The sequence below is a fragment of the Eutrigla gurnardus genome (assembly GCF_963514095.1).
Source record: "Eutrigla gurnardus genome assembly, chromosome: 13".
Taxonomy (NCBI): Eukaryota; Metazoa; Chordata; class Actinopteri; order Perciformes; family Triglidae; genus Eutrigla; species Eutrigla gurnardus.
Window position 1 is genome coordinate 20,911,120 of NC_139936.1, and position 12,174 is coordinate 20,923,293.

Genomic DNA, 12,174 nt, shown 5'->3' on the forward strand with positions numbered 1-12,174 from the left:
ATTAGGTGTAACCAGCAGCAACAGTGATGTTTATCCAGCGATATGTGACATCCACCATCAGCAAAACAAATTCCCAACACGGATGTGGTGTGGTCGGGAGGAGGACGCTGATTGGTAGGTGGGCGACGTCGATGACGCCATACAGGAAGTTTTCCCGAGCTGGACCGTCGGAGGCATCTTTTGCAGCAGCAGCAGCAGCAGCATCAACAACGTAGCTAACCTGACACCAAGTATGCCAAATGCTGAGGGGCAGCTCACTGAACTAATTCAGGTAAAGTCGTCTTCAGTGTTATTCAGCCTACTGTCTACCGAATGAAACACACAGAGAGGAATAGCTGAAGATGTAAGGTGTTAGCCGGCCTCTCTTGTCTGTCAGACAGTGCTGATGTTGATTTGCATTCGTAGGGCTGGACCATGTGGTGATGAGCGGTATGCCATGCAGAGGAGACACAGCAGCAACACGGATGGCATGCCCACTGAAAGGTGGGGCGACTAGCTCTCTGAGCAAGCCCTTTGTTTGTGTGTTATCTTCACTATGTAGCCAAATGTATGTGACCCCCACCCCATCCACATGCATACAGCCTGGGGCAAGGCCTCTTTGTTTCAGGTAACAAAAATCATAATTATACAGCTTGCTGAGATATTGTAACAACGGTGCACTTCCAATTTTGTGGCAACATTTTGGGGAAAGCCAAGTCTCATTTGTAACCGCAGCACTCTGGTCACAAACGGCCCCCAACGCAAACCTATGGAGAATAGTCAAAACCTTATTGTTGGACCTGTTCCACTGCAGCAGGTTGGGTATGACATTGTCTTTTGCGATCCCATAGATGTCTACCACCTCCCTGCATTAATCAAATGTTTCCAGGGGCAAAACCAATATTGGATTGCAATATTTCTACAGACTGTGCAAGCCGCAGCCCCAGCTTAGAGCGAGATAGACAGATTAGAGTGTCAATCGTCTGTGGAAACATTGGATCATGTGTGATCCAGATCTGGGCAGATAGACACCTATGCACTCACATCAATACCTTTTTAAAGATGAGGAGTAACATACGAGTGCTGAGGTCACAAGTGGGTTTAGAGAAGGCCCTTTCCTGTATTAACGTTGAACACAGAGCAATTAATAAATAGTTTTCCCAGTTGGTGTGGAAGAACTTGCCTGGTCTGCACAGAGCCCTGACCCATGACCTCAACCCCACCCGACACCTTTGGGATGAACTGGAGGCAGGCCTTATCAATACCATTCTAATACTCCCGGGGCTCACTGGGAGAACGTTCCACACTCTTATGAGAAGAGCGGATAATTAGTCACGTTTGCTGATCTCTTCACATGACGGATCACAAAAAATATAACATATTAAAAGACATCTACGTAGGATGTGAAAAATAAAGCATGGCTTCCTTTCAGGCTAATGATATTTCTTTATGCATCCCCACTTTTTTCCACTCAGGAGCCGAAGCCAAACTCTGGGATCAGAGAGCAGCCTGGATGAGGGTGGTGTGTTCGACTGCATGAAGCCCGACTCGCCTTCTTCACCCCAGCAGATTTTCTCCGGTCTGGTCGGCGTCCCCTCCGGCTCCGTCTCATCTGCCCAATTCCAGGCAGCCGGCTTAGTCCTGGGCTCCCCCCCTGACGTTTTTATCCAGATGACTGCATCGTCCAGAGAAGAAGGAGGCCCCCACCGCACGGAGGGTGGACCTTTTCTCCCTCGGCCACCCCCGCACCACCATCACCACCACCACCACTTCCACCACCAGCCCCTGCAGCACAGGACCTCCTCCCTGCTCCAGCAGGCCACCACGGCAGCCAGCTCGGAGAGGAACAGCTCCAGGGAGGAGGCCCAGGAAGACCCGTCCACCCCGGCCCCGGCCCTGTCTGAGCTGAAGGCAGTAGTCACGTGGTTGCAGAGAGGCTTCCCCTTCATCCTCATCCTGCTGGCTAAAGTCTGCTTCCAGCATAAACTAGGTACTTCAACTTGTGGAATAATTGTGCTGCTAACACTTTCTACCGGTACACGTCTTACAACAACACCTCAGCAGAATGGTGTGGTTATGTGATGATTTTGCACCTCTCTCTTGCAGGTATTGCTGTCTGTGTGGGCATGGCCAGCACGTTCGCCTATGCCAATTCCACATTTAGGCACCAAGTGTCATTACGGGTAAAAAAAAATCTATTTACCAGCTATGCTGATACATGTTTTGAAAGATAATAGCAAACCCTCTATTTTCCAATGTTAGCTTAAACCATGCTGCCCCTGAATCACAGTTAGTGTTGGTTCAAAGACAGGCAGGTTTTCACACATGCCAATATTTAAGGGTAAGGATGCTAGATTTAAATATTTCTTTATTGTAACTAAATCCCACAAAATGAACAACCAAGAGTATGTTGGTCCATCTCAGCGCTTTACAATTCCCCTTATCTGTCTGTATCTCTTAACCTGATAACAATGTGTTTCTTTCTGACTAAAGATGGGTCGTAAGTATAGTTTCATTTTTAGTAAAGGGCAGTTATCTTCAAACAGCCGGGCACTGAAGAGTTTATCAAATGTTACTCAAACGTTGCATTTCCAGCCGCAGATGAACCAATGTGTGCTGAGTATTCACAGCAGCGGGATGGTGTATGTTCGATTAACTCAAAATAAACTACAGTACCCAAGTTCATGAAGCAACAATATATCAATTTGAAGAAAAAAAAACATGTGTAATAAATTATTTTAGTTTTTAATTTCTCTATGGCACATAAGATGTATCAGACTTTGGATATACAGATACACACATAGTAGGATTAATTCATCATTAGTTTTTAGTCTTTTCATGGAATTTGTTGAATATAAGAAAATAATACAGCATCACCAGCATATCCCTTTTGGTTATTTAAATAGTTTAAAATGGTTAAAAGCAATCAATCAGCGAAAGAAATGCACCAGAAAATCATGTTCTGTGTGAGTAAAAGTATTAAAGCATCGATAGCAAAGAGCTGAGTGCATGTACACACAAATCGACCGCAGACCGACGAATAATACACAAACTAACAGAAACGTGTGACATTGTTGGCAATGTTGAACAGATTTAGATGTAAGTAAATGTGTAGTGATGTTGCTAAAATGGCTCTGTGTTTGCAGGCGGAACGTTCTGTGTTTGTTGCTCTGTGGATCATCATGTTCCTTGCAGGGAATATCGTGTATATTTACTACACATTTAGTCACGAGGAGCTGTCAAACAGGTAGTGTACAAGCAGGTTTTTTTTTTTTTTTTTTTTTTACAGTAGCTGTGTGTGTTTTTTTTGTTTTGTTGTTGTTGCCATTTTGTGTTCTGCTTTATTTCATACATGAAGGTTTTTCCATTCATTTTGTGTTGTGAAAGCCATTTTATTTCATTTCCTTTAGGGAGTGTTCCTGTTCTTGTCTGGTCTTGTCCTGTGAGTATTTTGTGTTTATTCTGTTTCCAGAGCATCGTTTTTTGTTTGTTTTTTATTTTATTTTTTTTGTTACATTATGTTAAACATTAGTCTTTCTGTTGCTTGTCATTCTTCCATCCTGATTGAAGCTACCAGCCCTCCATATAACATTTCTCAATGTTGTTTTCTTTTTCTTCCAGCCTGCTATTCACCAAGCCCAACCTCAACAGCTTTGACTTCTTTGATCTGATCTGGGCTGTCGGCATCACTGACTTTGTCCTCAAGTACTTCACCATCGGCCTGAAATGTTTTGTCCTCTTTTTACCCAAGATTCTCCTGGCCTTCAAATCCAGGGTAAGACATCCACATTAATTCCTCTGATCTTCAGTACATCTACAGAAAATGTGACATTTATGAATTAATTTGACATCTTCTTCATGGGACACACCGTTTACAGTGTATCCACATTATAACTTGAATATTTAACTGTGCATGTGATCTCAACATGCACTTTTAATAATATTTTACTTGTCCTTGATTATGTGTAGTGAAGTTCTTGATGAATTAGTCTTTTTGGTAATTGATTAATAACCTAACTAAACTAAATTAGGTTATTTCATGTGACTGTACCTCTTCTACTCCTTGAAGCTACTTCACAGTAAAAGCCGTACGCTATTGTAAAAATCTTGTATGACGCACTTAAAAGGCATCCTTTAAAGTTTATGATAACCTGCCACCTTCATGCTTCGCTATAACATGGTATATACAATAAGTGAGTCACAGGAAGTTCACTGACAAAGTTGTGAAACTTGGTAGATAATTAAAAAAAAAGAAAAAAGAACTGAAACTCTCCTCCGTGATGATGAAATACTCCGCTGAGCGAAGAAAGTGCTAAAGGGTCACAGTGTGAAACTGTTTTGTATTCATAAGGTTTTTAAATGGGACTCCTTAGGTGAGCTTGTGCAACGTGGGTGTCTGTGTGCGTGGTTAGTCTTGCCTGAGGCTACAGAATATGACTGTGCGCACACACACACACACACACACACACACACACACACACACACACACACACACACACACGCACACAGATAGACACTGATTTCCATAAAGGTGCAGCTCATAATCCACAAAGTATTAGGATTACATTTTCCACTGATAAACAGACCAACAGGCCTATCAGAACCACGGCAGCAACTGAGCTCATTTGCCCTCAAGGGGGTTGCACGGGTGAGGTCATCCCTCCTTGGAGCTGGACTATTACCTGCACACACACACACACACACACACACACACACACACACACACACACACACACACACACACACACACATTTTGATGGCACATGTTGAGTTTTAGGGTATCACCACTGTCTCTGAGAGGCCTGTTTATTCTGAGCTTGAAGTCACATAATCAGCCTCTCTACTTCATTAGTGCATCCAACTGCAATGCACTAATGATCACACATAATCACAGTCGCTGTGATAGCAGGCTTGCATGCAGGAGTTTGGTGACGAGGGACAGCTATATGAGCTGTCCCTCGTCCCTACTGCTTGGGTATTTTTGTTGGCACTAGTTTCTGAATTAGTTGTCGCAACATCGGTCTGTGGTTTGTTTTTCTGTTGGTGCTGCTCTACGTGTGTGTCCTGTTAGCCTTGAGCAAGATTTAACATTGAAGCTGTTTGACCGGAGCATGACTCACAAGCTGTGGTGTAGTGGTCGTTGTTGAGGTAGGTGTACTACGTAGATGGGCAGGTTACAGTGGAGGAAGTGGGTAGCCTCTCCTCAATATTCCAATGGCTGCTAAAGAGGTGGCTATACCTTTCAGTACACCACTGGTCACAAGTAGGTATGTAATTATTATTAACCATAACCAATGTATTATATTACTTCGTTTGAAAGCATTTTTTTTGTTGAATTTATTGTTCATACGTTGTCTTAAAAATGTGAAAAATGACCTTCACACGAGTCCAATGTGACATCTTAAATTTGCTTGACTAACTCCTAATATATCAATAAAAAACAAATACAGAAAAAACAAACGGAACCAGTGAATGTGTAAAACGATAAATCCCACCAACTTCCCTCTACTGTAAACGGATAACAATGTAATATCAACAGTGTTGCATGTGTCTGTTTCTGCGTGCAGTTGTGGAGTGGATAAAGAGATCAGACAAAGTAATGAGACCAAATTAGCAGGAAAACACTCAGACAAGGCCTGCAGTGGAGCTTACTCAAACTCCTTGGCTTGTGTCCAAACTTTAGATTTGACAGTTTTTTGCGTGGGCGTGATGGGCACTGTGGGATACGAGGCTGAGGGGACAATGCAGAAGATGAATTAGCCGCGAGCAGAGGCCTTCCTCCCCGACCAACCTGGCTGCTTGTGGCACTTTACCCACAGTCATCAATCTTTGTCAGCGAACATCCAGGAAGTCATTACGCAAGCTGGGAGGCCACAGGGGCCACCGGGGAATCAAGTTTGCCTTCATTTCGCCCGCGTCTGTTTTTTAAGCGTTCCCCTATTTACTCAATGCACTTTGTAGCAGTCAGTTAATTTCGTCTCTGTGATTATTTAGGGAAGGGGTCCTTTAAAGACAGCTAGCGAGCCCCCCGTAGGGCTGGGTTTAATGTGGGCACTGGGTAGCAGGTGGAGAGAGCTGCTGCCAGTTTCCCTTGCAGTACGGGGAAATTGCCTGTACTGCTGTGAAACTGTGGAGCTCTGGACAGCAGCCATGTTTGGGCTGGAGGCATGCTGTTTTAAGCTTTTAATACCGCGCTGCTCTTGACTAGATAGAAGAGTGCCCCGAAGCCGCTCTGCTCTTTCTGCTTTTTGGACAGTTAGTGAGCGGATCAAAGAACGAATACACACAGTATCCTCTTAATTTAGGATTTTTTCATTTAGTTTAAAAACTTTAAGACTGAAAAAGTCCTTTTGTTTTTGTTGTTTTGTCTTTGAAAGCACTGACTGTTTGAAAAGAAAAATACGAAGTGGCCACATCCATGATCACTGCTATCTCTATGTACTATAGACTGTATATAAGAAGCAACTGTCGTGTCATCCATTGGTCTGTGGAAGCCTTGAATTCGGCATTTTGACTTTTGTAGTTTCTTATTGTGTGTGTCTGTCCAGGGAAAGTTCTACCTGCTGATCGAGGAGCTGAGCCAGCTGTTTCGGGCCCTGGTGCCTATCCAGCTGTGGTACAAGTACATCATGGGAGAGGACCCGTCCAACAGCTACTTCCTGGGAGCCACGCTCATCATCATCTACAGCCTCTGCAAGGTGCAAAAGACACTTAGCTAAGATTAATATTTTAGATGTCAAGTATTGGCCTGAGAGGAAATGTCTGACACAAGAGGAAGGCTAGATGATATTTAATAACCAAATCATAGTTTAAAATCATGAAGAATCCTCTTCATTGTTATTCTTCCCCTGGATTGGAGAGAAATGTGGGTCTGGCTGTTAAACGGAGTAGGTTGTAGGGCATTTAATGGGAAGTGATAGTTGTCATTGAAAGGAGTGAAAGAGACAGAACACACCCACAGTAGAGTTCTCAACGGGCCTGAAAATTACAGCCCGACCCGACCCGGCCCGCGGGTTTTTAAACCCGAACCCGACGCAGCCCGACACACCAGCATGAATTGTCGGCCCGAACCCGACCCGAACCCGACCCCCCGCGCGCCTGCATTGTTTTCCTCATACACTTGTTATCACGATCAGACAGACAGCAGACGTGAATTCAAATGAAACTTACTCTGCCCCATGAAGCAGGCAGCCAGATTGACCAAACGTGAACAGCGATGATTCACAGCAAACAATATATAATTTACAACCTACAATTTTTATTTTTTTTTATTTTTTATTTTTTAATGAAATGTGTTTTATAAAAAAAGGAAGCCCGAGGCCCGACCCGACCCGGCTCATTTGCGTATTTTTTCGGCCCGGACCCGGCCCGAAACTTCGGGTCCCGTCGGGTTTGTCGGGCTGGGCCGACCCGTTGAGAACTCTAACCCACAGCTAGAGGTCACAGTAAATAACTAGCATTGCGTAGAGGGACTTAATAACATTTCTGGAGAATAAGACTTTTTGAGCAATGCGTCAGCTCAGTCAGTCATGATATCACGTGGGAAGCTGAGTTGTCACCGTCATGTGTTTGTAGTGTGTGTTGGCAATTCTTTTAAAACACCGGTGATTCAGTGGATGTAGACGATGAGGGGCTCGATCAGCTGAAGTGGATGAACAGTTTCCGGGGAGCTGAGCTGCAGCAGGTGTTTTCCAAGATCAGGCCATGTTAGCGGTGCGTCAACATCAGAGTATGCTGACATGCATGATGTTCATCAGTGTCATGCTGTTTTTTTTTCACACGGGAACTTAAGGAAGGAAGTAACGTTTAGAAAAAGTCAGCACAGAGCTTTCACCACTCTGCGATGCTTTATTTTAGATAAAATAAGTGAGATTGGAGCGTTTCTTGGGAGAAAGTGCTAACTTGCTGCTGTTTATCCATCAATCCTTTTTTATTTGTACTTTTCATACTGTAAAGGTTAGTGCTGTTCAAAATGCAAGCTGAAAATAAGAAGTGATGAGCTTCCATCTCTTGGACTCTGGACTTCCCTGCTGGTTCATACGCTGCTGGTTCATACGCTGTAAGCATGGCAGACATCGGTGGTTACAGACCTTTGCTGAAGCAATGTTAGTGGCTCTGGCGGTGAACTTATCAGTCAGTTAGACTGTCGGTCGCTTGGAGTGATCCAGCACTCTGATCCAGACTAGAATATCTTAGCAGATATTGGGTTGGCTACCGCAAAATGTTATACAGATGTCATGGTCCCCAGAGGTTGAATCCACACTGATTCGATGATCCCTTGACTTTTCATAAAGCACCACCATGAGGTTGACATATGTGGCTTTCAGTAGAAAGTCTTAACAACTATAAGATGGATTTGATGACTTCATGTTCCCCTCAGGATTAATTGTAGTCACCATGGTGATCCCTTATGATTTCATCCTGAGGTCTCAAGTGTCTAATACTAACCTGCCAAAGTTTAGTAAAGAATAAAATAATGTCAAACCAGCTACAATGGTAAGGCTTGTGGGTATCTGTAATTGTCGTTATTATAATAATTTTGCTATGTTTTTCTTGTTCTGCAGTCCTTTGACATCTGTGGACGTGTGTCTGCCATACGCAAGGCCTTGGTCATGTTCTGCAGCTCCCAGGTCAGATTCAAACGGATTTCACTGTCTTCACACACACACACACACACACACACACACACACACACACATACACACACACATACACACACACGCACACACACACAAACACACACAAACACACACACACACACACACACACACACATACACATACACACACACACACACACACACACACACACACATACACACACACACACACACTCACACACACATACACACACTCTGCCACTCTCGCTGTCGCTGTGTCACACACACTCAGACATGATGACACACACGTACACACACGTACACACACACACACACTCCCTCTGCCACTCTCGCTGTCGCTGTGTCACACACTCTCAGAGATGATGACACACACACACACAGATATGCTTGACTTTCAGAATGTGTGTAAAAGCGTGAAGTTTAATCCTCTTTAATTCCACTGTTTGTTATCTCATCCAGAATTATGGAATGAGGGCCGGCAGTCAGCAGTGCAGCGAGGCCGGCGATGTCTGTGCTATTTGTCAAGCTGATTTCAGGGACCCCATAGCTCTTCTCTGTCAGGTAAACTTGAGCATGCTGACCTTTGACCACAACCAGCATCACCAATGCGTTTTAGTTTATTTACTTTATTAGTAAGATCATTTGTGATATTTTTCAGAAAAAAATGAAAGCATTATTCTGAAGATAGGGTTAGAAAATGTGGACTAAACCTCTGTGGTCCTGGTGAGCAGCTGAGCAGGCAGGCATATAACCTGCAATTGGCTTTTTCCTGCTACAAAATATTGTAGCAGAAGGGTGAGAATCCACTGGAAGTTGGTCAAAACCAGCGTATGAAAAAGTTTCGCCGATTTTTTATAAATGCTTGTATTATCATGTCAACACTTGTCGACCTGATAATATAAGCATTTATGAAAAATAATTAAGCGAAACCTTTTTATACTCTCGCATGAAACTCGCGTCACGGAAACAGCCGGGTATACGCCGACTGCCATTAAACACCAACGAAGAAGAAGCTGTGTAAACACGGTCTACGCAAACAGCGTAGCTTTAGCAGTAGAAGCTATCAGGCAAGTGTTCTTTTTAAATAAACTCCTGATGTACTTACAAACTTTAAAATGCCTCGTTTTGTGAGTACAGACCCTATGTGTACTACTGCAGAAGTTTGGTAACATTCCATGCATTATTAGTGGGGAAATTTACGACATATACTGTAAGTACCATAGCGCTATTACGAAGCCGTACGGCTGATCGCCCTATCTTGACCACTGCTGACCATCGCTAGAAATGCTTCCGAGGGGGTGTTTGGCTGGAGGTCTTGGTGGAAATTACCTAGGGTGCATTTCACTCCGGACCTACACTTTAAGTTCCTTAACCTTGCATTCTCTTTGCCGGCCATGAGGGGGCATGGAAGTCTATGAGAAAATGAGCCTACTTCTCACTTCATTTATTATCTCAGTCAACATTGTAAACAGGACTTTATGGTCTTCTTCAATACAGCATGATGACTGTTTAGTAAAATAAGGTCCATTTAGAGTCAAATAGATGATATGATATGCTTTGGGGCGGGGCTGCCTTGTGACTGACAGGTTGCTACCACAACGTTGCTACCATCACTACCACACTACCAATGCAATTAGCTATTAAAATGACTTTAACTCTTAACTGTAAAGTTCACCTAGAATTATATAAGCTAACATTATTAACAGCTTCACACCAGAAGCCAGATGGATCCAGATCCAGTAAGGTTGCCGCTTGTGTTCATCAGATCCACCCATCGCTCCTCCACAGCCCAAATATGGTCACTTCCTTCACTGGTTGCAAAAAATCCAAGATGACAACAGCCGAAATTGCCAAACTCAAGGCTTCAAATCTGTTGTCCAACCAATGGGTGACATCACGATGACTACGTCCACGTTTTCTTTCCCATTTTGCCCTAAAGAGGAACTTAACACCAGCTTTACTGTATATAAGACGTGGACGTAGACATCACGATGACTACGTCCACATCACGATGACTACGTCCACATCTTATATACAGTAAAGCTGGTGTTAAGTTCCTCTTTAGGGCAAAATGGGAAAGAAAACAACCATTTAAACAACAGTTTATTAGTGTTTTATTTTGCACACTACCACTGGTGGTTCTAGGTGACCCTTTAAGGGAGGTCTAAGGTCAGTATCAGTGCTCATAAAGGGTGGCTCTTTAATCTCCTGTGACAATTAATAATCTGTAAATAACAACAGTGAAGGCTATAAATAGATATTATTTTAGAGGTATGTTCCACTTCTCTGTGGTGACATGTGCCCTTCGTTGTTCCTCTGCAGCACGTGTTCTGCGAGGAGTGCCTGTGTTTGTGGTTCGACCGGGAGAGAACCTGTCCGCTGTGCCGCTCCACTGTCGTTGAGACCCTGCGATGCTGGAAGGACGGCACCACCTCGGCCCACTTCCAGATCTACTGAGCTCCAACAACGGGCGTCATGTGCACCCAGAAAGATGTGATTGTGCCGTGTTGCGATTTGGACAAATGGTGTATCATCTTTCGCTGTTCCGTCATTTCTTTAAATCAGGGTAAGCGTTGTTGCAGTAACACACAGTGATTTTAGAGGCTTTTTAAAAAGAAGAAGGTTGCTGATCCCATCACGTTCAGTGTGAACACGCTCTTTTGACGCTGGTGTTAAAGGCATCATGCACAAACCAAATGATCAACATGGTATTACTTAATAGAAACATAATGCTGGACTAATATTACGGCATCAGTCACATTTTTGCGTACACTTTGTCTCGGCCAATGCTGTTTAATGTGAACAACATTTTATTGATTCTTTTTTTTCCACTAAATACACGATAAAAGAATGTTGTTTTATGGTGGTGTTAATGTAAATAGTCACAGCATTCACACTCTATTTGTGTGTACTTTATGATTTTGTATCTGTGTACTGGCCATATATATTTTTTTTTATTCTACAATTTGTAATTAACAATTTTAATTTGGTATTTCCTTGCAAGTATTGCAATATATATTTTGAAATTGACGACGCGTCGGAATGATCGTAAGTAGAAAAGCAGTAGTTCTGTAGGTAAAAAGTAATTGAACAATGATCGTTAAAGGTGGTGTGAGCCAGCAAGGCAACATCATCACAACATTTTGTAGATTTGTATCAGGTGTGGTGCAGTCATTAAAATCAGTAGGACTTGACTTTGCATACATTTTCATTGAGCGGGAGCTCATGTCTAAACACCTTCCACATTGCAATCTTCATTTCATTGTTATTCCATATGAATATTGTTAATATGAATAACACAATGACTTTAATGCAGAATGCATTGCAGTGTGGATGTTTTGAATTAAAGCACTTTAGCTCAATTTGCCAAGCGTGTTTCTTAATGACACCTGCAGAGAATTTATTTCAGGAAGATTTTTTTATTACTTTTAACTACTAAAAATCCATATGAAATATTTAATTGGTATAAATAACACGTTTTTATAAAAGACAGTTTCAGTAATTCTGCTCACATCACACTTGATATACCAGAGAAAAGCTTATTTCCAGAAATCACAGACAGCATGAACAGCATC

At 42.9% G+C, this 12,174-nt stretch overlaps 1 protein-coding gene across 1 annotated transcript; it reads left to right on the top strand.

The window, feature by feature from the left end:
* The first annotated feature begins 235 nt into the window (after nucleotides 1-235).
* rnft2 (ring finger protein, transmembrane 2) lies at nucleotides 236-11,867 on the top strand. The gene is made up of 10 exons (XM_084024482.1): nucleotides 236-271; nucleotides 406-483; nucleotides 1,455-1,969; nucleotides 2,086-2,162; nucleotides 3,126-3,226; nucleotides 3,601-3,754; nucleotides 6,528-6,677; nucleotides 8,544-8,609; nucleotides 9,059-9,160; nucleotides 10,922-11,867. Exons 2-10 carry the CDS (start codon nucleotides 437-439, stop codon nucleotides 11,054-11,056), a joined length of 1,347 nt encoding a protein of 448 aa, XP_083880608.1. The 5' UTR covers nucleotides 236-271; nucleotides 406-436; the 3' UTR covers nucleotides 11,057-11,867.
* Nucleotides 11,868-12,174: the final 307 nt, after the last annotated feature.